This window comes from Anser cygnoides, chromosome 18 (assembly GCF_040182565.1).
Source record: "Anser cygnoides isolate HZ-2024a breed goose chromosome 18, Taihu_goose_T2T_genome, whole genome shotgun sequence".
In the NCBI taxonomy this organism is placed as follows: Eukaryota; Metazoa; Chordata; class Aves; order Anseriformes; family Anatidae; genus Anser; species Anser cygnoides.
In genome coordinates this window covers 9685291-9710598 of record NC_089890.1, presented here as the reverse complement: position 1 = coordinate 9710598, position 25308 = coordinate 9685291, and the positions used below count along the sequence as shown (strand labels likewise).

At 44.8% G+C, this 25308-nt stretch overlaps 3 protein-coding genes across 4 annotated transcripts; 1 reads left to right on the top strand and 2 right to left on the bottom strand.

Moving 5' to 3' along the window:
- Window positions 1-901: 901 nt before the first annotated feature.
- On the bottom strand, window positions 902-7880 carry SMG8 (SMG8 nonsense mediated mRNA decay factor). The gene is made up of 4 exons (XM_013196564.3): window positions 5424-7880; window positions 4340-4485; window positions 3070-3945; window positions 902-1342 (listed from the first exon to the last, which is right to left on the bottom strand). Exons 1-4 carry the CDS (start codon window positions 7351-7353, stop codon window positions 1145-1147), a joined length of 3150 nt encoding a protein of 1049 aa, XP_013052018.3. The 5' UTR covers window positions 7354-7880; the 3' UTR covers window positions 902-1144.
- Window positions 7881-8033: 153 nt separating this feature from the next.
- On the bottom strand, window positions 8034-12537 carry PRR11 (proline rich 11). 2 transcript variants are annotated; one of them, XM_066979559.1, is made up of 10 exons: window positions 12388-12537; window positions 12035-12143; window positions 11450-11603; window positions 10802-10924; window positions 10260-10514; window positions 10023-10121; window positions 9421-9530; window positions 9234-9296; window positions 9042-9138; window positions 8034-8544 (listed from the first exon to the last, which is right to left on the bottom strand). In XM_066979559.1, exons 2-10 carry the CDS (start codon window positions 12139-12141, stop codon window positions 8476-8478), a joined length of 1077 nt encoding a protein of 358 aa, XP_066835660.1. In that variant the 5' UTR covers window positions 12142-12143; window positions 12388-12537; the 3' UTR covers window positions 8034-8475. The 2 variants fall into 2 exon arrangements, with proteins under 2 accessions (XP_066835660.1, XP_066835659.1); XM_066979558.1 differs by lacking the exon at window positions 12388-12537 and having other exon boundaries at window positions 9234-9293; window positions 12035-12283.
- Window positions 12538-12853: 316 nt separating this feature from the next.
- Window positions 12854-24603, top strand: SKA2 (spindle and kinetochore associated complex subunit 2). Its single transcript, XM_048074140.2, has 7 exons — window positions 12854-13048; window positions 19298-19387; window positions 20151-20327; window positions 21594-21680; window positions 22880-22919; window positions 23336-23468; window positions 24118-24603. The coding sequence occupies exons 1-7, from the start codon at window positions 12869-12871 to the stop codon at window positions 24242-24244; spliced, it is 834 nt and encodes a 277-aa protein (XP_047930097.2). The 5' UTR covers window positions 12854-12868; the 3' UTR covers window positions 24245-24603.
- The last annotated feature ends 705 nt before the right edge of the window (window positions 24604-25308 follow it).

The following is a 25308-nucleotide window of genomic DNA, read 5'->3' as shown; positions in this document are numbered from 1 at the left end:
GTTAAGGAGGGTAGAGAGGGGTATTGTCTTCTTCGCAGGCAGAGGGAGGTGTTTTCCACGCGTCAGCGGTGACTTACAGCGAGCAGAAACCAGGTCTCGAGTCCGGTCAGGTGGTACAATTATTATTACAAGCTGGCAAATTAAATTTTGCGTGCACTCTAATTAAAGACAAATATTCTGGAAATTAAATTAGGTCTCAGGATACGGCCGCCTAGCAGTAATACATCTTACCTCGACAAAAAGTTAGGAGTTGACTTTCCACGACTAATTTCTCATCGCAGACATTTGCAAAGCTCTGCCAATTTAAGCATCATGTCACGCAGCTTTAGGATAGTGGCGTAATTACCAGAACTCCCATAATTTGAGATTCACACTAGGCCAAAAGCTTCCTTTTAACAACCCAAAGTCTGTTTAATCACCACAAGTCAAGCTCTACTGACAACTTAAGCTGCAGGTGCTTATATTGAACAAACTTCCAGTGCTTTAGTTTTCACAAATTTACCAGCAGGTTTAGTTTCCAAAGAGATCTGTCACTCCAAAGTATAAATTTAGGTCAGCTTTTTAACAAAATCTGATCTATGAATACAAATGCCGTAAAAGATTTCAACTTGGTATAGAAACAAGCAGTTTCTGGCTATGCTAGTAATACAAATCAGAACTGTAATTATTTTTTTTAAACAAGACCAAAGGTGAACAATTTCTCACATCAACACATTAAGAGCATCAATTCTTTGCAGACTAATAGCCTGTTTAGAAAGAGAGATTTTGCCCATCATTGTCTCAATATAACATAGGAAAGTCTTGATTTCAGGCAATGGTCATTTTTAAGTATTCCTAAATAACTGTGTAAAAAGACACGATGGGGAAAAGCATTATCATCAGAACATGTAATAATATAGGCTCAGGATGATAACCAGCTTTTATTTTTTACATACAAAAATTGACTCAACAGAAGACTTACATTTTTTTCTTTGATTCACTTCTCCGCTTTGATATCTGACTATTTCCAAAATGTGTTCCAGTGAAATACAGTGGGGTTCACTAGATCACAGTGATAACTGTTAGGTAACAAACATGAATCAAAAACCATAATTTGGGTTGAAGACCGTCTTTTTAAACTAAAATCAATCTACCAGAACAATTCTTACTGTGTAATCGCTTTCAGTATTCCTCGAAGAACTTTGTAACTCATTAATTGTTGGCTTTCTTTTGGAGGAAAGCAGGGTCCACGTTCTGTCACGTACGCATAAGGAAATCTAAGCACCCAGAGTCCATCAGCTGGAAGGGTTATTTCCTGTTTCTCAGGGTAAAATACAGGGCAAGGTGGTGGCCCTGGCTGAACCTGAAAACAAAAAGGAAATGGGTAGATAATTAGATATCATTAGAATAAAAACTTAAGAGATGACTGAATCCAAGGAAGTCTGTTAAGTCTCTAAGCCTTGCCTACAGTCAAGATCTTACCCACTTCAGCACATCCCAGGACACCACTGTGCCACTACCATGAGCCATCCACAAGATTCCATTTCTACCATTGACAAGATGCTGAATTTAAGGCTGCAGATGTGGCTGTCATTGGTAAAACCTTAACACAAACACAAGCCATGCCCCTCCAACGCACTAAACACTGCGTTATCAGGGGATTTCCAGTACTGTAGCACAGATGTGCCTGAACCATTACCTAAACCCATGTGCTGAAGGATTTCAGCAACATCTAATATAGGTCATGTATAATTCATATTAAAAGATTGAGAAAGCCTTATTCACATTAGCAACTGACATGTGGAACCTACAATGCATAGCCTAACAGATTTTCCAAGTGAAAACACACCCTTAGGAGTCATAAGGTGTGATATAGGTGTGACCTGGGAACAGAAAAATAAGTATCAGCATAAACAAAACCTTCAATTCCTGCCTCAGTTCCAAACAATAACATGATAGACTGCTAATGGCATTAATTTTCTTCCACTGCATCCCACTCTCCTCTAAAAAGATAAATTGAAACGCTCCCTGGGGGGTCAGATGGCTGACAGTTTTCACACACAAAACCTCAGAGATTAGCAAGGCAGGAGGACAAGAACAAAATTAAGCAACTGCTGAACTAAATTGCATGTTTTTATAATACTGGTGGAATTTTGGCTGTTGGGAGTCACATTTCAGTCAGTATTCTTCCTTTAACTTCTAAACAGGAACAGGTCCATACCTGATTAGTTGAAGATTTCCCATAAAAGAAGCCAATTCCATTGCTTTGTGTTTCCGTATTAAGGATCTTGTAGCACTTCTCGAACAGCTAGAAGGGCTACAAGATGTTCCAAATCTGCTTCCCCTCCCACCGTTCATATGGAACGCATTTGGTACTGACTCAGTGACAGTACCATACAACGAGCACCGATATGATTTCTTGCCATATTCTAACAAATAATGACCACCTATGTACACACTATTTCATACAGCAGTAATTGAAGGATGATACACCTGCCCATATGTTACAGCCTTAAAAAAAAAGCATAAGTGGAGGTTTTTCCTCCATTTCTTTAATACACACTTGAAATCAGGAAAAAGACCCTCCAAGTCAGCGAAAAAAAAAAAACACAACACTTTTTCACCTCCTAAATTCAAATAGTAACAAATAATAATAACAAGTCTCAGCAATGAGTCACTGCTTTTCTCTGACTTTTAATATTATTAATTTAATTCTTACAGTTGTTGCTCACTGGACATCTTTTTTAAAAAATAAATTACGTTTTTTTCCCAATCTGAGCAAATGTGATTAATTCACTCTTTATAAAATATATATTTTTAAAAACTTACTTTATATAAAGTGTAAAGCTGGCATAAGCCAATCCTGAAGTTTAAAAAAAAATACCTGTTTACAAAACAGATACTTTGGGCGCTTTTTGCGACTACTGCTTTGGAGAACTTGACTGCAGTTGTTTTGGGTTGGAAAGAGCTCCTTGTTGCACCCTGCTGCCACCCTTTGCCTATCACCTTTGTGCCTTCCAGTCCTGCAGTCAATGCTGCAACGCTCAACGTTCCCTCTGCAGTGACCACATTCCCTTTTGCATTTCTTACCTGAGGCGTCAATGTTATTTGCAGCGGAGCATCCGGAACCACCACAAAGAGTCTCATGAACTGAGCGTAATGTGGCTTGAGCCCTCGCCCCTGAGTCGACGACAGGATGTAGAGCGGCATGTCAGAATTGAGGGCTTTGATGGCGGATTCCTTTGGCCCCCCACCCATCACTTTCATGACCTTATCGGGTCCTGAACACATGAACCTCCTCCCACGTGCATCTTCATATTCAAATCCTACGAAAGCTCGAGCGATGTCATCTCTTCGTCTCCCTCTTCCCATCACAACTGCGCTTCTCTTTGCAGGAACGGCCTTGTTAGGTGCAGGCCAAGAATTGGTATCTAAATCTCCTTCATCTTCAGTTCTCGTCCTGATGACAATGTCCCAAGGCATTAAATAGTTTGTTCCCGGGATAAAGCCTTGTTGGTCTAGGCCCGTGTGGAAGTTATAAGCCTTAGCAGGCCCCAGCTTAACCAGTGACCAACTGGAGAATTTGGGCAAGAGGCCCTTGGGGCAGTTAGAGTGGAGCATCCCAGGGAGGTACTCGACAGTGGATGCCTGGCGATCTACCAGGCTCGGCCTTTTCTCACTTTTGGAGTCCCCACTCTGCCCGTGACTTTCGGCATTGTCCCCTCCACCCTGGGCGTCAGGCGGGTAAGTGCCCAAGCTGCCCGTCGACTGACCCAGGCTGAGGGCCAAGCTCAGACCTGTGCTTTCTCCCTGAGTCTGAGGTTCTTTTTCTTTTAGTTTCTCAATCTCGCCTTCCGGAGGGGCAGGCGAGGACTCGTCCCTAGCAGGTGCAGGGTCAGGTGTGCTTGGCTGAAACACGGGAAAATTGATGTGCTCCAGTTTCCCACAGCATTTTTCTTCCAGCAGCTATGGAAAAGAAAACGCGGTTAACTTTCTAATTTGTCTCTGGCACAAGCGAATTTAGAGTCACAGTATTTAGCAGGTACAATTAAGGCTCAAGAGGCGTGTGCTATGTGTGAATCGAAGGGGCAATGGGAGAACAGCCCAGGTACGATGGGCTTAAAATTCACGTGAACCACTACACACGAAGGTCCTCCTGTCGACATGGAGTGGTGCAGACTGAAATTGCCCACGCAGCCCATCAGGCAAAGAATTCCTGCTCCCAAGAATCTCTTCCCCAAGCACCATTCACAACTTGATAAAGTTAAGAGGAAACTCATCTGTGGCCGTACATCTGAGTACAGACCTTGCTGATGAAGCAAAGCACTGCTTGACACAAAAACAGAGACTTAATAGTTACCTGGTAGAAGTCATAATTTGCTGCTTTGATATCAAAGGGGTCGTCCCGAGGAGCTTGTTTCCTTCCACAGTTACAGGCACCAGTGGAACGAGCCCGGCTGTTGTGGTACAGGATTGGAGGATTTCTGTCTGCCTCTGGCTTCTCACCTAAAAGGGAAATCAATCAAACCCCAGATAAATCACTCACTAGTTCAAGAGATTCTTTGATTCCCTTAATTCACTGCCTCCTCCTTGCTGATAAGTAATTTTACATACATATATAGCAACTCCTTCTCTCTTTCCCACTTTGTATAAAAGGTTCCAGTGTAGATTTTACCACTCAACTGAATCTGCTTTGCTTTTAGAAGCTTTCTAAGAGGCATAAAGACATCTTCAGCCTGCAATACGTATTTCAGTTTTCTATTCCTTGATTGAACTCTATCAAGCTATTAAAAAGGAAGTGGAGGGCACTTTTACTCTCCTGGAAATATTTTTCTTTCTGTTCACTATTTCTTATTAGAAGAACTCCCGTGTAACACCTCCAATCAGCAATTGAGAATCAAAGTTACTACTAACAGCAAACTTGTTCCTAAACATTGCTCAATAGAAGTGGGGTCGTGGTGTCTGTCTTACATAGCATTTAGAGGATGCAAGGGCATAAAGCCATGAGAACAGTTATTGGAGATTACGCCTTTATAACACTGACAAAAAAAACAGTCCCCTACCATCTGTGGTTTCTCTGATGTCCTAGTCCTACGCGATGCAAACGCATCGTATACAGTCCCAGCCTGTGCAATGAGCTGCAGAGGATGAGCCTGAATTGGTCACGGAAGCTAAACTGCCTCCAAATCAGAATGATCCTTCCTGGCTGTGAGTGGGCATCTCAGCAGGGCAACGTAGAAGAAACCTGCACAACAGCTCTGCTGTAATTAGTGCCACTCAAGGAGGATGAAGCTTTAGTGGCGCCAAGCTTCCACATTCACGTCCTTCCCATGTTTTCATCTTCCATAAACACGCAGGAGCTGGTGCTCTCACCCTGAGACGTGACATTTTAAAACAGGTACAAAATTAAACCACGAGAATCAATCCCAACCGAGCTTCTTTACCTGCTTTCGGGAGCAGATGAAACTTGTGCACGCAGTGCTGGTCAGTTAAGCTGCGCTCCTCGCACAGCTGATGTCCGTTGCTCCAGAACTTGTAACAGTCCTCGTTGAGCTGCATGGCGTACTTGTGGAAGGCTGGGCCGCGCGCATGCTGGCTGTACACACGCAGGGCCTGCGCCAGCTGATTCTTATGGACCGTCATGGTGTAATTGTGGGGCAGGTTGGACTGATAGGCGCTGTGGGCCATGGGGAGGGCTTTCTGGCAACGGTTTTCAGAGAATTTGGTGTCTATATCTAAATAGCCTTCCAAGACTTTGATGCTGCCCATGATTTTGGAGCTCAGTTCCCCAGTGAGAGAAGTCGGGTCATCGTCTTTGCCTTCAATGGTCACCTCGTACAGCTTTAGAGCCGCAGCGACCCACTTCTGGTAGGTTGGGAGCTCAAAGTGAGAGGGCTGCGGGTTCCTCCCCACGCTGTCGTCAAAGCCCTTCTTGCTGAGCACCAGCTCCACGTGCTGCCACAAGAACTCCTTGAGGGTGCAGTCCACCAGCTGCCCGGAGGAGCTGGAGCTGCTGCTGCTGCTCTCTGCGTAGAAGGACAGCTGCTGCCTGCCGTGGCGCATCATCTGATACCTCCTGGGTCCCGACAGGGTGGGAGCCAGCAGCGAGTCCGTCTCCCTCATGGTGCAGTTGCTCCTGAGCTGATCGAGCAGCATGGCCACGGGATCCTCGCCGTCCTGGGCCCCGCCAGCCACGATGTACACGAAGGCCTGGTTGGCGGGCACGGTGAAGAGGCAGTTGATGCTCTGGTTGGTCAGCACCCTGCTCTTGCGGAAGATGCGGTAGATCTGGTCCTCCAGGGCGTGCTGCAACCTCCTCTTGGGGGAGTGCTTCTTGGGGGGCGGCTTTTCCAGGTGGCCGCAGGGGTCCTGGCCCCTGCTTGGGAGCGGATCCACCTTCAGCGCCCCGTTGAGCTGGAAGAGGAAGAGGAGGCGCGGCGGGCAGGGCCTGCAGTTCAGCTTCCACTCCTTGCCGACCGGGCAGTCCTTGATGGCAGCCTTCAGGGAGGGCAGCACCTTCTGCCGCAGCCCGTCCAGCGCCCTGAAGACGCGGTCGTAGGTGATGTCGAAGGAGCAGGTGGGGTGCACCAGCAGCAGGATGTGGCAGACGGAGAAGAGGTAGAGGAGGCTCAGGCAGTGCAGCTTCTCCTGGTGCTTCCAGAACTCGTGAGCCTCGGCGTGGGGCAGCGGCCCGGGCCCTCCGGCCGCGCTTTCCCTGCTCTCAGCAGCCGCCAGGTCCCCGCAGGCCTTCAGCAGCTGCGGCGTGTCACAGATGGAGGTGAGCACCAGGTAGAGCACCCTGCTCTCCTGGCTGTAGTACGCCTGCAGCTGGTTGTAGTCCTTGGCCGCCGGCTCGCCCTCCTGCCCCGCGGCATCTCCAGCCTCCTCGGGGTCGGCCGGCTCGAAGAGGGGGAAGACCTGCCGGTCGCACACGGTGCTCACCAGGGCCGCCTTCTCGGAGCACAGCTGCAGCGCCGTCTTCCCGAAGATGCCCACCACGCACACCTCCTCCTCGCCGGGGGACGAAGGGGACGGCCCCGGCCCCGCAGCCGCCGCCCCCCCGCCGCTCCCCTCGGCGCCGGCCGCGGCCGCCAGCAGCAGCTCCCGCAGGCTCACCGGCCCCGGCAGCGGCATGGCCCGGCTCGGCACGGCCCGGCACGGCTCCGATCGGCCCGGCACGGCCCGGCCCCGCGCCTGCGCCGAGGCCGAGGCGGAGCCTGCGGCCCGCACGCCCGGCGGGAAGCGGAAAGGGCGGTGGGGGAAATGCGGGCAGGTGGTGCCGCCCCCCCACGGGCTGGATTTGGGGTGCAAGGCCGGGGCAGCCCGCAGGGGGTACCCGCAGTGCCAGGAGTGCCGCCTGGTTCCTCTCCCCATGCTCGCCAAAGGCTCGGGGCAGCCGCAGAGGGCTGGCAGCCCGTGCCGCAGCTGGGTCGCTGCTGTGCCACCGCACCCAGGGGCTCAGAGTCAGAGAATCCTTAGGGCTGGAAGAGACCTCCAAGATCATCTGGTCCAGCCATCACCCTACCACCAGTGTCCAGTAAGGTCTCCCCTGAGCCTCCTCTTCTCCAGACTAAACACCCGCAGTTCCCTTGGCCACTCCTCACAGGACGTGTGGTCCAGGCCCTTCACCAGCTTCGTGACCCTTCTCTGGACGTGTTTGTAGTGTCTCGCTGTCCTTCTTGTACGGAGGGGCCCAAAACTGAACGCAGCACTCGAGGTGTGGCCTCACCAGAGCAGAGTACGAGGGGACAATCGCCTTCCTGGCCCTGCTGGCCCCACTACTCCTGACAAGACCAGGATGCCGTTGGACTTACACAAAGTGGTGGCTCTCTGGAAAACAGCCTCAAGGTCTGGTGAAGGCAAGTCCTTGTCCTGAGCGGAGGGAAGCGGTGGGGCTGGCACCTCATGTGTCTGCCACTGGTGGGGAACTCATCACACCACTCTAGGAGCCCTCCCCTTACTTGCATCGAAGCAGCGCAGTTCTTGTAACACAACAGCTGGTCAGACACCAGCCCAAAGTGACACACATCACAAGTACACTCTAAATCACGTCATTGAATTGTCTGTGGGAAGTTGTAGGCTCTCACTTTAATAACATTGCTTAACTGCTTTTCTTTGGATTTACACAATTACCATCGAGATCCTTGTTACAAAAAAATGTAAAAGCAATATTGAATGTCAATAAACAAGCACACGTTTATATTACAAGCAGAATCAACGCCAGGAACGTTACAGTCCCTGCTTCAGCAGCAGCCAGGTCTCAAAAATCTCAGGAAATTTCACTCTTTTTTCTCCATTATCAGAGAAGATGGAACCAGTCTGAGACACACTGGAAATATGTTGTCTTTGAAAAAGGCAGATTTCCCATAGAGTGTTTTCAAAATGCCCCCTTCTCAAATGTACTGCATTTACTTACAGATTCATTGTCTGCGTGACATAAAAATTGGATTCAAATGGCTTCCTGACCACAAACGAAAAATACATTATTCCATCAACCTACTTCTGTTCATCAAAGCTGCTTGCAGCACTCAGCCGGGCTGGTGAAGGACTTTTTGGATGAGCCATCTGGTAAAACAAGAACAGGGTCAGATCTTGGAAAATGAACTCAGTACTAATTGCTACTGAGATAAAATATGATGTTAACTGACACTGACATTATTTTAATGCCTGACAGTGACGGTATTTTAACTTAACTGACACTTCATAAAAGAAAACAGACACAGCCAATCCTCAAGACATTATTAACCCTCAGATTTTGTCCTCCTGGAAACTGGAACTCCGATGCTGGAGATAGCACTGAAAGCATGAAAATGGCCATCAAAAAAGGAACTTCTTAGCATGGTCAAATAACCAAAGATGGGCATTCTGCAATTTCCTTACCATTAAAATGGAAATCAGCAGAACCAGAACCCCTCTTTGTGGGTACTTGGCACTTTTGGATGAGAATTATGGAGAGATTACCTAACGTATACCAATGGCACTGCATCGTAAGACAAAAGTCAGTATGCAACTGTATGGATTTTAAGGCCAGCTCATCGTTACAGACAGACATCACAACTTGCCTGAAATTTGCGCCGTAGTGCCTGTGTCATTATTGGTGTCAACCCGGTCCCACACTCAATGTTTTCTTTATTGTTTAGTGGAGTGCCACCCGGACTTCTGAAAAGATTGGGAACAAGGGGAATTAGTTCTCTAATTAAATTACTTCTCTAATTTTATTTAGAAAAACAAAACAAGAAGAGAATGGGACTTACCTTTGTATATTGACCTTCTTAAGATGTTTTCGAAGATCTAACTGATTTTTAGGCGGGGTACTACTAGAAAAAATGTTAAAATGAAACATTTTCCACTGTGTAAATAGTGTTCATCATTGCTCTGAACAGAAAAATCTGTTCTGAACAGAAAAAATCTAACAACAAAGAAAGGAAGAAAGTGTCTTACGTTAAGGAGTTTGTAATGTGAGCTGATGGCTTGGATTTAGATCTCAGACTAACACTTTGTAAATCTGAGACTGTAATTAATGACCTGCGTGTCTTCACTGGTGATCCTGCCTGGAGTTAGAAAAGAAATGTTACCACAGATAAACTTGAGAAGGCCTCGCTGATCCGAGATCTATTTAATATTGATATTCTGAGAGATTTCTATGCTTAGGGTTTTTATGCTTTTTTGCATCCTGAAGATTTTGATGCACCTTGGACAAAGATAGGGTTTATTTAAAAAACAAAACTTGTGCAAACAAGATTTTGGATAGGCAAAAGAAGGTGCAAAATATATTGATAACACAGACATAAAGCTACACGCCCTTAATGTAAAATTAGACCTGTCCTGCACATCAGCTGACATTAGTCACTTGATTTCTTCATTTCAAATGCCCACATGCAGAATTAGAAAGATTCCTTAAACCTGATCACTGAGGTTTTACATGAGAAGAATTATTTTATTGAATATTTCTATCAAGTGCTAAGACAAACACTGCAGGAAATACAGATTCCAGTGCAGAGCTGGCCCCAATACACCATTTATCCATATATCCTCTGGTTTACCTTGTCCGTTCTCAGGTTGCTCTCCGTCTTCTTAAGTTTTACATTCAGGAGATCTTTGAGAGTGATCTGCATTGGCACATCCTTTTTTTGTGATGGCTCCTGAAAATAAAAGGTGGTTGGAAGGGCAGTTAGGATCAGCAAGCGAGCCATCCTTCACGACGACACGCGTTCCCGATGAACTGGGTCCAAAGAACCCAGCCGGGAGTGCAGAAACAGAAGAACCTTCTCACTCCCTACCAGAAGCGCTTTAGAGCCGTTGCCCCGTTTGAGGAGGAGAGGTGCTGGAGGCAGTTTTGGTGGAGGCAGTGGTGGTGGTGGTGGAGGAGGAGGAGGCGGCGGAGGGGGTGCAGACACAGGCTGCAGCTGTACTGCAGGAGGCACGCACGTGGATGACAGCGGGTCCGTCTGCGTTTGTACAGGAGCACCCAGCATTGTTTTATTGCACTTCTGACAAATAGAATTTTCTGAAGACGAATTCACAACTCCATTCATCTGAAAACAATATAAACAAACAAGAGAATATTAAATCCACTGATAAGAGCAGGTAGAATTTAAGAGAAAGGAGCTTGTGGCTTCATTTGATCCAGAAGACATAGATGCCCTCTTAGGATGCTCACCAGAAAACCAGTTCCCTTTAGCCATCAAGTAACTGCAGCTTAGTAATGCTGAATGTGAAGAGGTGAAGCACTCCCCGGAGAGGAGGTCTTGATTTTCTCCTCACTGACCACAGACCCCTACACAAGCAAACATTACCCTGCCCCAAAGGGATTGACACTGACCTGGAGCATCCCCTGTAGTCTGGAAAATTCAGTTTCCAATTTTTCCAGCTGCTCTCTGAATGTGTTTAGCTCCCTTAAGTAGATTTGTGATGGAAATATCGTCTCTTTAACTACCTTGAAACTCTGAGCATAAAAAGAAACAAAATGAATATTTTCAGTTATATTTCCAGATACAGAGGCCCGACTACTGATGAAAGTTCTGTCACAGGGTCTTCTCACTGAGGTCAACAGAAAGGCACAACACGAAGATACACAGTTTCAACAAATACTTCCTTGGCAGGAACCCAAGGAGCGAGTTCCTCAAGAAAACCTTTTAACTTAATCCAGTAATTCTAAGCTGTAATTCACATTTGACCTGAAAAGTGAACACGGTCACCTCTGCTATTAAAGAAAGACTGCAACTCCTGACACTGCAAATCCTGCTGACACTGCCATATACAAACTCCAATTTCACGTAAGTGTTTAATGTCTACAGTGGCCTTAGACATTTTCTCATAGTTATTCCTTCACCAATAAACACCATATATATTTAGATGTTTCAACAGACATAATTAAGTTTACAGCTTAGTTTTCAAATTTGACATATCTTGCATTGAGTTCTAAGGCTGACCTCACACACTAGAAAAAACAAAAAAGCATAAAACTTACCTGTGCAACAGTGTTCTGGCACCAGCAATACAGAAACGACACCGTTGTTGTAAGAGGTTTTACCATGTTTTTTACACTGGGCAAGGCTATTGACCAGCGTGAGGATGGATGGCTTGGGACAGAGGATGGGTCCAGCGGAAGATCACCTGCTGACCTGGAACAGAATAGTTCAGAATGAGGTCATAATTATATTCCTATTTAAATATTTATAGTTTCAGTCTTTGAAAAAAGATAACAGTGAGCAAATTACAACTACTAGCAACAGCAGGTGCCAGCGTAGTAAACATGAGCACACAGGCCAGGAAAGGCTAGAAAACACTGTGAGAAGTGCTCCAGCACCAAACAGATTAAAAAAAGAAGAAATATTTCAAATCTTAACTGCTTCTCCTACACGTTAAAGTTAACAATAGATGGAGGAGTAGAAGATACACAAGCTGACACAGCTCAACAGCATCCAGGCCAGGCTCTCGGTAGCCTCCAGACGCCGTTCTGCTACCTCAGCTCCACATACCACCAGAAGCAAAGAGGGGACGCAGAAATTAAGTTAAAAAAATCAAAAATTTAGTCAAAAACGGAGCCTCTTACTGCGGCACGGCACAGCCCGAGCCGGGGGGTTTGGCAGCACCTCCTTTCCCTGTCAGGCGACATTTCGCTCTGGCTCTGGCTTTCCGTCGACGTTTGTACTTGGCCATTCCTGTCAGAAACGGAGGGATCACGGTGAGCGTGTGGAAAAAACGTGAAATTTGACGTGGGGGCGGCAATTTCGCCATATAAGGAGAAAAGGGCACGGAACGAGGGCGGTCGGGGAGGGGGCCCGGGGTCGGGGGGGGAACCGGGGAACCGGGGGGCCGGGATCCCCGGCCCCCCGGTTCCCCCCCCGGCCCCGGTCCTCCCCCCGGCCCCGGTCCTCCCCCCGGCCCCCCCCGGCCGCCGCTCACCTCACGCCCGGCGCCGCCGATTCAAACCGGGCCCCGCGCGGCGCGCAGCCAATGGGAGCGCCGCTCTCAGCCGTCCCCTCCCTTTCCCCCCACGTAAGCCGCGCGCTGATTGGTCGCTAGGAGGACGCGGGCCCCCTCCCCTCAGCTCGACGGGTGAGGTGAAGGGAGATGGGGGGGGGGGAATCGCGCCCCTGGCGCTGCTCCGCCCTCGTCATTGGGTGGAAGGGTTTGAGCCTAACCAATCAGATGTGGGATGGAGGTGGGAAAGGCCAATGGGGTGGAAAGGAGGAGGGCACGAGCACTGCGCTTTCGCCAATAGCAGCTCAGCGCTCCGTACGCCAGCCAATCCCCGCCCGCCCCCACTCCGCCCCAACGTCGTCTCGCGGCGCTCCCTCCGCGAACCAATCCCCGCCCTCCGCTCCCCGCGGCGCCCAATGAACAGCCCCGTACCTCCGCGAGGGTTTACATCCCCTCCCGCCCAATGGCGGCGGCCCTCCCTCAGCGCCCAACCAACGGGAGGCGAGCTCCGACTGACAGCTGCCCAATGGCAACCTCCGTCTCTCCGCGGCCCGCGGCGCGGGGGGCGGGCATCTCCCCGCCGCCGCCTGAGGAATGTCAACTATTCAACATGGAGACGGCGCTCGCCAGGCTCGAGACCATGGTGAGGCCGGGGCGGGCGGCGGCGGGGCCGGGGGGCGGTGGCCGAGCCCCGGAGCTGCCTCCTGAGGGGTAGAAGGGGGCCGCGGCCCTTAGGGGGGAGGCAGCGGCTTGGGCACCGGGGGCGCGGCCCTCACAGCGGCCGGCTTGGGCTGGGCCGGGTTGGACCGTTCCATTCCGCTGCCCCCCCCCCCCGGCCGCGCGCGCGGAGGGAGGGGGGGACGTGGAGCGCCGCGCTGCCGGACGAGTCCATTCCTCACAGCGCGGGGGGAAAGGGGGGGGGGGGGAACTCACACCTGGGCTGTCCCATTGTCCCCGCGGGGTGGGGGGTGGGGGGGGCGGTGAGGGGAGGCGGGTTGGGATGGTCCATTCCAGGCGGGTCGGGGGGGGAGGGGAGGGGGGGGGGTGAGCGGCGTTTTCCCGCCCAGCGCTGAGGGGAGGCCGCGGCCCGACCGGCACCGGGACCGGCACCGGGGGGCGGGGGGGAGCCGCCCGCAGCGCCTCGCCCGGCCGGGACGGGCATTGCCGGGCCGCCCGCCCTCAGCAGCGGGCTGCCCGGGGGGACACGCGGCCAGTGGGGGGCTGCGAGGGGCCCTGGAGGCTCGGGGGGCGCCGGAGCCGTGAGGGAAGCGGGGCCCTGTGGTGGCCTCCGCAGCCCGGGCTCCCTGTGGTGGCTCTCGGCAGCCGCCTCGCAGCTCCCTTCCGCTGAAGTTTTCCACGATATTTTATGCCTACAAGTGCTTCATTTCATTCATAAGTCCGTGTGTGAGGTAAAATGCTCGCGCTGAGGTAATTCTCCAAAATACGGTGCTCCTTTGTGGTGGTTTTTGGTTTTTCTTCGCATGGAGACTTCAGGGAATGTTGGAATTCCAAAAATTTAAAAGTTCTGTGGTTTTAATTGTCCGTTAGGTACATCAATTGTCAAACCAGAAATGGCCTCATCAGGAGATGGGGGAAAGTACGTTATTCACTACAGAGAAAATAATTTCTCCTTGTGTGTGTTTTTTTTTTTTCTCCCCTCCGGCAACCTTGGGTTTAATTTCTTAAAAAAAAAAAAAAAAGAGTTTAAGAGTTTCCTAGACCTTATCAGTACACACTCACATCACCAAAGTGGAGAAAAAAAAATCTGGAAAAATAGAAGGAGCGGCAGGAGAACATGATGGGGAATATTGTACATCAACATTATCCCTTAACCTGATGTGTGCAAGACTTTCACTCTAATAGACAGAGCTAGCGTGCTGCTTAATGCTTCCTTTAAACTTTTAGTTTACTTTTTATTGTTCCTTCTGTCACTTTTCTATGCTACCAGTGTAGCGCATCCCCGAAAGCATTAGCAGCAGTGGGCAAGTAAGGGTGGCCTGAAAAGAAAGAAGGGGCTGAACGTTGTTAACGTGGGAGCTTGTCCTGCTGACCTGCCTCTGTCGCCTCACTGAGTGACCCATGTGTTGTTGTACTAGGGAGTCACTTGGGGTAAATAGTTGAAGCTGTGATGTTACTTCCGTTAAGAAGTAAAATATAATAATCTGAAAAAATGCCAGAGTGCCTGCATCACTTGAAGTATCAGAGGGTTCAAACTGTTATCTAGTTCTCAGCTTAATTGCACTTTAAAACAGATTTTATTTTGAAGGAGCCATACTTTTGCGGTTATTTTTGTTCTCCTGCAGTTACTGACCTGCGGTAATCATACCGAACACTCAGAATGGTAATGCACACAGTATTTGACTTCAGTGACATACTGCATTCTTGTCAGAGCTCTGAAGTTGTTCCAATTGCAGATTCAAAACCTCAGCCCTGCCCACAGTGTGTGCTTCAGCTCCCTGTGTCTTTTGTTAGTTGTTGTTTTAAAAGCCCAGTTTGAGTGATCTCATTTTTCCTTGTAACACATTTCTCTTTCTGTGTAATTCTGCTTCGAAACACGCAGGCTAGCTGTGTGTTTGTTGTCATCGTAGTAGGTTTTGGTTTTGCTCTTGTCGTTTGTTTGTTTTTAGGGTGTTACGGTTTATTTCACTGTTTTAGTGAAAGCTGTGCCTTTAAAGCTGGACTTCTAATTCCTCACTTTAGGACGTGTAAATAATTAAAGAGGTGTTTTGATTAGCTGCCCTTAAAGTTAACAGGGGAATTTGTATATGCCAGTGGAAGAAGATGGTCATGTGTCATTGTCTTACGATCTACATTACAAGTACACCAAAAGGATCTTGCACTGAAGTGTGGAGACCTCAGTGGGGTCAATTACCTGCACAGATGGTTCATACAAACTTCCAATTCTGGCTTGGTCTTTCCCCCATCCTGATTATCCAAAATCATCTAGGGAATCCATTTGAAAACCCAACTGAATTTTAAATTTTCTCCCTTAGCCTAACACTTTTCTGTGTGAGTCTCCTGTTAACTCCTTCCCGCGGGAGGTGGCGTGCCTGGCTGCTGTCCCTTAGCAGTGCTGGGTGGCCCACGGCACTTCTGTCTTGCATCTTCACCCGTGTTTTTGAACTTTACATGTTTTTATAAAAATGGTGTATTTTAAATACCTCTTGAACAATTTCGCTTACCAGTTTCCTATATGCAAACCTCATTCAGAAGTGTAACGTTTCTTTGTCATTAAGTGAAGCAAAATATGTACATTGGCAACCGTCTCACATACTGCAGCTTTATGTCCCTTGCTTTTCCCTCTGCTTACTGTGTCTTCCACCCGGGCTGGCGGGGAGGTTGGATCTCTCCCCAGAAGTGTGATAAAACAACACTTGTATTTCCCCAGAGGTTTTGACATGCATTTCCTGAAAAGTTTCATTTTAGTCTCATGGAACCAGGGATAAACTCTTGTGTAGGAGCTTAAAAAGAACGATGTGAATGAAAATGCTAGGTAGTCTTCAGTTATCTGAGGCTAGTGCTCAAAGTACAATAACAACAAGTGTTGAATGAACCACAACATCTGTAAGATGAGATTCATTAGGTGACAGATTGTAAAGCTGACCCATTAGCAATGCTCTCCAGTATGCGCTTCAGTGGCGTGCAGTGGAAGAAACTTGAGTTTGGTGGACATTCCTTTAGTAAAACTTGATACCAAATGGATAAACTGGCAGATGCCGTGAGAGTGCTTCATTCAGAGCAGTTCAGTTATTTTCTATGACTGTATTTCTGTTGTACTGGACCTACTTTTTTCTCTGAGCGGTGTCTGTCCAGTGCCCTTTTTATGTTGTACTACTAGTGATCGTACACAAAGCAGTGCAATGTTAAAAGGGCATTGGCCAGCAATGCTATCGGCGTTACTCACGGAGCCGCGAGTCCTAAGTCACTGTTGTGTCTGAGACCACAGGTGGTTTGAAAACCAACTTTAAAATGGGATTGAAAACTTTTTATTTTTTTGCACTCACTGTCTCCTAGTTGTTTGCCAAGGAGAAATGTTAAGTGGTATTTAATGACAAATCCCATCGACTCTGTGCATGTGTCCTTAGAAGTAAGTGCCCTGCAAAGAGGAAGGAGCGCTGTACGGGATTCTTACAGGGTTTTCTACAGAAACGTCCTAAGTTGGCTCAGGTTGTTCTGCGTGCATCAGCCATCATCCATCTCCCTCCTCCCCGTTCCTCTGTTCCTTGCGTTTTGTTATTAAGAACCGTAACACTGTCAGTGTTACCCGCCCAGTCCTCAGCCTTTGTATATCAAGTTACTGGATTTATTAAAAGAGAAACATCTTTATGGAGACGTATGAAATACACCCCCAGTTCGTGGCCTCTAACAGCCACGAGGTAACCCCAGTGATAATTTATATCCACAGTGTTTGGAAATGAGTGTGTGTTTACGTGCAGTTTAAAGTGACCGAATAAACTCGTGTGTCCGTAAAATGTTCTCTGTAACACAGTTTAAGAACATCTATCTGATGGAGGTTTACCATTTCCAAATGCTATGAGACAAACCTAAAATTACATAAACTTGAAATGCAGTTGCCAGTTAAAAGAGCAGCAAATCGTGCAAAAATGAATTTCTGACAGATATGTTGAGCATTTTGTTGGGTGTTTTTCTTCCTTTTTTTCTTCCGGTCAGTGGAATGACAGTGATTATGACTAATAAGAATGTCTTGAAACGTGAAGGTTCTTGCATGTCTGTATTAGGACTGGGTGAATGTTGCCTTACCAAATGTCTGACCCACAGAAACCGCTGACTTTTTTTTTTTCCAATACGTATTTTGAGTGTATTGATTACTTGTTCCGAATTCTTGCTGCTAACGAATGCTCTGACTTTATTGCACTACTGTACTTTACAGCTAGCAGTGCAATAGTATTGTCAAAGCATCTGAAAGCAGAGCATGCAGCAATGGCTTGAGAGTTGCCTCACAGTTTCTAACACTTTCTGCTAAGCCTGTGAGTAAATTACAACTTTACATCTCATAAAGTGCATTTTCTGTGTGACTGTTGTACAGAACTCATCATACAAATGGTCCTGACCTATAACGCTAAGGTGAGATTCTTGCAGGTGTGTGTTTCCTGAGATACAGCAAGAGATAAATAGTTAGGAAATAATACTATTATTTTTTTTTGTCCTGAATCACAGTAGCAGCGTAGTGTTAATGGCTTATTGTTATCCTGTAAATCTCAAATTATCAGTGTTGAAATATTCCAAGAGCAGAGCTTCATGGATAATTTTGAAAGCCACCCATATTCATCGTCTGCATTCCCAAGAGTTAGCAGTCAGAGGAAAGAGATGGAGAAAAGCAGAAAACGATCGTTCCGGCGTGCCTGTCCCTAGAAGTGAAAAACAAAAAACGTTTGCTAATGGAGGTGCACAGAAACAGTTGATCCGTTAGGAAAAGTCCCTCATGAACTCTTTAAAAAAACATAGTGTATTAACAAGTTTTATTCTTCCCTTTTTATCGTACCTCCAAAGCCCACTGAAGTTTGTCACTTTAGCTGTAAGCACTGCTAGTTAATACTTCGGGGTGCAGTTAACAAACAGCCGTATTTTGATCCTAAAAGTCATGATTACTTCAGAGTTAAGCTCAACGTAATTAGTGAAAGCTACCATGAGCGCAGTAAGTTCCAAGCATTTCGAACTTGCTTTCATCATAGTCTCTTCCGTGACTGTAAAATCTCCCAAATGATTACATTAAGAAAATAATGAGTTTTTGTTGGTTTGTTTTTGTGAACTGGGAAAACTGCCTTTCTTTAGAGGAGGAGTCTTTAATAGGTATTAAAATAGCAGGCTAAAATTAATTAAGTAATAATGCTATCAGCAGACTGTTTTACAGGGCAATTAGATAACTCTCTGGTGGGTTATTTATCCTGAGGAAATAAATGTGATGTCATCAATTTTATTATCTATTATCTATTTATTATCTGCTCTGGCTTACTGGAGAATAATAAAATGTGTAATGGTTACTATAATAATCTGAGAGAATTCATTCCTCATATAATTAGTAACAAGATCTCTGATAACACTTTGCTCTTCAACACTTATTCATAGTTTCTGCTGGATAAACAACCGAGTATTACGGTTTAGCTAGCAGAATTCGTAATGTTTGAAAAGAAAAGTAACTAGCCAAGGAACAGCTTTATAAATTGATGGAATGTATGTTGATATTGGGGGAAAAAAATCAAATGTCTTCTGCAATATGTGAAGATCTGTTGAGAAAAGATGCACTGTTCTTGTGTCTTGCTGTAACTTCCCTCTGGAGTACTGCTTACAACCTCGAGAGGTTTGGCACTGAAAGGGCACGTAATGCAGGAATGGATGGGAACGCTGACATGCGCTTGGGGAACTGTAGGAACACGGAGTAGAGGCAAGATGTAAAGTGAGCAACGAGCTAATTTGGGTTAGATAAATATAAAGAAGCTACAATCAGAAGTGTGTGTATACGCCTGTTGAAATGGCACACGAGAGGAAAAAGCTCATGTCCAGACCTACGTTTGTACCGGGGACGGCAAATGGGGTAATGTCTGAGGCTGAGAGCTTACACGTAAGGTATCGAAGTAATTCTGCAAAGTGATTTCCCACTGCGTTGCTTTTTATTACCTGGATACTTTATAGCTCTTTGGATGACGGGTTTTAACTTCTAAAATTATAGGATTAGAAGTCTCAAAGTTTATTGCTTTGTACTTTTCAGGCTAGATGTGTGTCAGCGTAATTGGCAACCATCATCTAATGGAATAGATTGGAGGAGCAGAGGAGGCATCTGTCTTCTGCTTTCCTGAAATACAGGAAAGGCAAATGGTTGGGGTTTGTCTGCATTTCTTTGTAAATATACTGTGGCTAATCCTAAATATTTTAGTTCCAGAAGGCAGAATCTGATCTGGATTATATTCAACACAGACTGGAGTTTGAAATAATGAAAAGTCTTCCTGATAATCCGTCAGCAGAGGTAGTATTTTCAAATTAAATTAATAACTTTTATTGCATTCTGTGTGAAGTGGTAATAAATAGGTATTATTCTTTAATATGAAAACGTGAATGTTGTTTTATCTAGTTGACAGTTTTTTATTATTATAACGTTTTTCTTGCATCACACACCAAGATAACTGGCATAATATGAATTCAGTGCAGAAACTGTCAGAAAACCCTAAATTCTTGGTATAGTGAATGAAGTTCTCCCATGTTTTGCTTTGAGAAATTAGAAGTAGTGTTAACACCTAATTTTTACAGAGGGTATCCTATCTTAGCTATAACTCATCCTTACTGTGAGACCAAAGATACACTTGCTAGTCAGCAGTAACTAAATACAGGGCTGGGGATGGATGAGAGAAAGATGAAAATGATAAATGGCAGTGTGTAGAAGCCTTCACAAATAAGTCCCTGCCTCCATGTATATTGTGACATAGTGGAAAAATAATCTTTTTTATTTAGAAGTCCCTAATTTATTCCAAATCAGAAAAGCTATTAAAATTCACAAACATAGTAATGTATTTATTATGGAACCACAGAGTTGCACTGGTTTATTAACACCACCTATCGTTTGTGCATATGAAAAACTAAATGTATAGGTAAAAAATACTCTCAAATGCACTTTTCATTGTAAAGGGTTGTTTCATGTTATATTTTAGTTTTTCTGACTCTTATGCTTTTAAATCCTAAGTGCAGCATAAATTTTCTCGAACAGTTTAAATATACCTCTAATTTCTACATAGGAAAACCCGGTTACTCTCTTAGAAGAACTCTCAGTGGTGAAATCTCGTTATAAAACATTATGTATGCAGCTGGAAAAAGTTTCCTTAGAGCAGAGGGAATCCATGAACGGCATCCGTGCTGCCCTAGAGAACACAATGAAGATGGTTCAGACACTACAGCAACACACTGGTCTTCAGGTAGCAGCCTCATTTTAGTAACTCGGCTCTCACGCTGAGTCTCATGTTAGTAACATGGGCTCTCAGGCGCATGCGTTTGTGTAACCTCTGTGTAGATGTGAGTGGTTTCACTGGGAACTGTTAAACGTATAGGCTCGTAGAAAATAAGAAGAAAGTTTACCAGAAGAAATGTTTGCAAGATTGCAGCTCTTTTTGTAAATCACTAACCTGATTCATCACTCATTGGTTAACCTAGTGGTATTTAGTCTGAATTAAAGTTATACTGTAAGTGGATAGTATGACATGTTTGAATAGTTCCACAGCGGTGTCAGAGCAGTCCTACTCCAACTTTTTAAAAGTAGCTACCTTAAAGAAATTAGAAAGAGAAACCAATTTTAAAAAAGCTTTTAAGTGACAAATGTTTTTTCACTGTCTAAAATGCGTAAGTTAAAAGTACTTTGTAACGTACGGGGTGGCATTACAGGTAGTGCAAAGAAACGTTTCCTCTCAATATGATAATGCCTGTGAACTCCCCCCAGCATTTTTGTAAGTGGTTTTCAGACAATGCTGCATTACAATTTTGAAAAGGTTGTGAAAGCATTGCTTTTGTCCCTCTACAAATAAGGTGATTTAGTTGAAAAATGTTAATTGATAACGTAGTGGCAGAGATAGGATTGGTGTGACTAAAGCATGCTCCTGGATCTGAGCTCTCCCATCAGCGTTCTGATGACAGTGCCCTGACATTGTGTTTAATCTGTCAACAGGTGTAGGCAAGATAGTGGTAAGTCTTTATAGATAAAACATACCGTATAATGATTTAAAAGACAGCAGTTATTATGTCACAGGAAGAAAAAATATTTTCTGTGTTCCAAGGATACGCTGCCGAGAATAATTTACATATAGGATTTTGTTAAAGTGGAAGACTCTTGTGTCTCTAGAGTTACATTTAGACTTTTAGCTAATGAAGATCTTGTACTTGACTGTTTCCTGAAACAAAAATTGATTAAACTATTATGGAGAAACTTTAACTCTTCAAGTGAAATACTTCTTTTTATTGAATAATTCATTTTATTTTCATTGAGTCATTTCTAGTATTGTGTTAAAGGAATATTCTGATTGGATTTTCAGAAATACTAAGCTTGTCAACTTGCTTTCCTTTGAAGCAAAGTAGGAATCTACTATTAGTTTGCATGTGAAAACAACTACGCAAACACTGAGTTCTTTTGTAAATATCATCACCCTAGGAACTGGAAGTATCAGAGTTCTTGGTATCTTTTTATTTTCTAGCGCTTGCCTCTGTCAGAAGAAGAACAGACTGCAGCACAGCAGTTAACCTGTCAGACTGTTAAAGAAATGGAATCGCTAGTGGAAGAGGTAATTAGGCCACCAAGTGTCAGTATTTCAGAAACCATTAATCCTGAGTAGCTCAACTCAAGTCAGAAGGGGCTGTTTCTGTACCTTAATATCACTCAATTGAATGGAGTTTTTCAGAATGAGCTCAAGTTCCTCACAAATCTTTCCAGTTTTACTGTGTACTGATTAAGTTGATGATTTAATTTCCTGTGAAATCTTAAATAAAGTTTGGAATATGACCAGCAATAGTTTAAGTGTATTCTAACTGTAATGTGAAAGAACATAAATCTAAACTAATAGTTGTTAAAAAGTTGGATATTCTCCCAGAGCTTCTTGAAGCACAGAGTCTTGGTATAGTTATCTGCAAAGGTTTGGTGTGGGTCTCACAATAAAAGCAAAATAGTGAAGAAAGTCAATAGAGTATAATGGTCTTAATGACCTTATCTTTTTCTACGTGTCTTCTTCCTGCCCGCTAGTTTTCTGTCAAAGGTTGCCTCTTTCTTCCCTTAATTGCCACGGTTGGTTTGCATGAAAGCCTTCCAGTACCTTTCTGCTTCATTCACTCTGTTTGCAAATATCTTCCCCAACCTTGATAAATGCTCAAAAAATGTTTTTGTCTTTCCATTATTATAAAGCACTTAAGATACAGCTGGCATAAACAGCCCCAGTGCAAAATGTAGCTGTATCCTACTCCTGCTGAGGCCAGTTTAATTGGTATTGTTTCCTATGTTGTCAATGAGCGTGTTTTGAAGATATTCTAAAAGTTCTCTGAAAGGCAGAAGGAATGGAAAGATGCCACAAAGGTCCTGGGATTTTTTGTCAGTGCTGTATTTCTTTTTTGGCTGAGGAGAGCTGAGTGTAGCTACCTTTAGGTTGTCAGGACTGTCAGTCTCTGAAGGTTGCCTGAGAATAGGAAAGCCATTTTTTTTCCTTTGCTGCATGTGCAGTGCTTTCAACTACATCTGTACTGGAATGCAAAGGAGAAAGCTGAAGAGGTTCATCTGACTTGCATATGAATCTTCCTGTTTCCATTTTAAATTTATTTTATTTGAAACCAGGATTTGTTTAATGCCTCAGATTCCGCTGTTGGCTGCAGTGGCTGCAAGATCGTTGGTTATCCAATGGTAAAATGTAATTGCTAATACAGAAATGAAATTGCAGAAACTGCTTTCTAAACCAAACTCCAAGAAATCCTAACATTATGTCTTGTTTATTTTTAGCCATTTTGTTCAGGATCTGTAGTTCCTGGCTCAACTGAAGGTAAGTGCAGGAAGAATTTTCCACTGTTTTTTTCCCGGTTGACCATTAAGTCTGATTCTCTCCACCCCCTACACCTAGCCCCAGTAAGTAACCTTTGGGATTAATACTAATCTCTCCTAAGACTTCCACCTCTAATATTGAACTCTAATAGTTCTCTGCTATTTAAACATATCAAGTTACTACCTAGAATTCAGCAATTAATAACTTAAGCTGTTGTACTTTCTGAAAAAGGCAATTATTATAAATAACTTCAGCTGACGAATATGGGCTCTTTTGCCCCTAGTACAACAGGGGCAAATCTCTCAGTCAGACCATAGAGACCTATTTCAGTGTTCTCTTAAAAAGAAGTGAAAGTACTGTCTTATCTTTGGCCTGATTTCTGAAGAAACAAATACCTTCTGTTTCCAATGTTTTAGAGTCACAATTCAAACCGTTGACTGAGGAAATGCTTATGTCGGTACCAAGGAGTATCAGAAGCACTGTTAAACTAGCAGACTTGAACAATTTGTACAGGGAGCTATTTAACCACTTCATTGTAAATAAGAACAGGTAAGACTTAAAGCCACTCGTTACTAAGAATTTTATAAGTTGTAAAGAAATTCATCATTTTCAAATGAAACACAAACAGCTAGCTAACCATTTGCTGCTCTGTTATAACTTTGAAATTTGATCTTGCTCCCTGATGGCCTTGCTGGTTAGGTGTATACCCCAAAGTGTTAGGCCATCATACAAAACACCCTAAATTCCTTTGCATAAAAGTGGCATTTATAATTGGATAATTTACAATACTGAATGTCACGTTCTTCAGAAACAGGCTGGTTTTTTTTTGTTTTTTTTTTTTCAAAATCCTAATGGTAAAGCCTGACCTTGAACTCCACCACCACCACCACCCCTTATCTCTCCCACAAGCCCTGACCCCTTCCTGGGATTAGTGCTGCAGATCTCTTGAAGGCGATGGCAAAAGTGAGGAAGTTTTAAGCTCGGAAACTCTGTCTCTTTAATCCCAAAGTTGGATTAGGAAGTGATTGTTCTTAGATTAATGCAGTACAGTAAAGTTGATGACAATCTCAACAATTAGGAGAATTATGGAACACTTCCTAAAAATCATTCTTTAAACAATATAGGCTTTTTAGCCATTTTCTGACGGACCTGCTGTTTGATACCCGGTTTTACTAAATAGTTTGCTCTTGCCTTACAGTGCCGCACTGAGTGTTTCGCAGATGAACAAGATGAATATGAAAGCCACTGACTCAAGAATACGAATCTTAAAAGAACTTGCCATTGTGGAACTTGACAGACAAGGAAATGTTAAATTAGTTGCATAAACGAACGCTCGGTCTGTTCTCATTTGACACACAAGCATCTTCGTCATAGCTCCTGAATTATTAACAAGCAAGTATTTCTTTGGTGTCTGAGTTAAAAGAACACTGTTGGAAAGTTGTTCATGTATCCGTATAGAAATCCTATTTCTAGTACTTAAAAACTTCAGAATGAAAAAATGTTGAGGTTGGAATTTGATCTCGGATATTTATAGGATTACAGACGATGCATTTTTGAACAGTGTTGTTAACCACGTGACGTTTCCATATTCTTGCCTACATTCCTGAGCGGGGTTTTTAAGGCAAATAACCCAAGCCACTTAATTGTACTTACATTCCTGAATAAATGATGAAAGTCAAGGAGACGACGAGGCCATAGATTTATTATGCTGCTGTTTAAATGACTCCTGACCCTGAGCCCTGCCCTAACCCCTGAACCTGGCCCCTGACCCCTTTCATTTTCCTTTGATGTGAACTGGCTTTTGACAGTCCAGTAAAACTGCAGCCTCGCAGAATAGCTGAGGTCTGGAGATGGTCTGGTCCAACGCCCTGCTCACATCACAGCAGGGCCAGCTGCAGCCGGTTGCTCAGGGCTGGGAACAGTCCTGGGTTGAAAAATTCTGAGGGTGAAAACTTCACCACCTCTGGGCAATATCTTGTAGTGTCTGACCACCCTCACAGGTTGTTTGGGTTGTTTTGGATTGGTTTGCTTGCTTATTTTTTTTTTTTGTTTATTTCAATCTAACTTGAGAAAGGAGGATATCTGAAGTTTAGTAAGATCCTCTAGATTTTGTGAAATGATGGCCAGCAAAGAAGAGAAATTTAAATTGGTGCCTACACGAAGGGGAACGCTCATTTCTGAGCTTGTTGGTGCCCTGGTCAGTCTATTTGGAGTTTGTCGTGAAGAGGAGCAGGGTCCGTATTGGGCAAGAAAGGGGAGAAAAGGACCGGGGATACCCTGACTTGATGCTGTTGAGTGCCGTTTTACCTACACGGCTGCCATCACTTCACAAACTGCTTTAAGCATCACAACCCTATCGATCCCCAACTGCTAGGCTTGCTCTTTACTC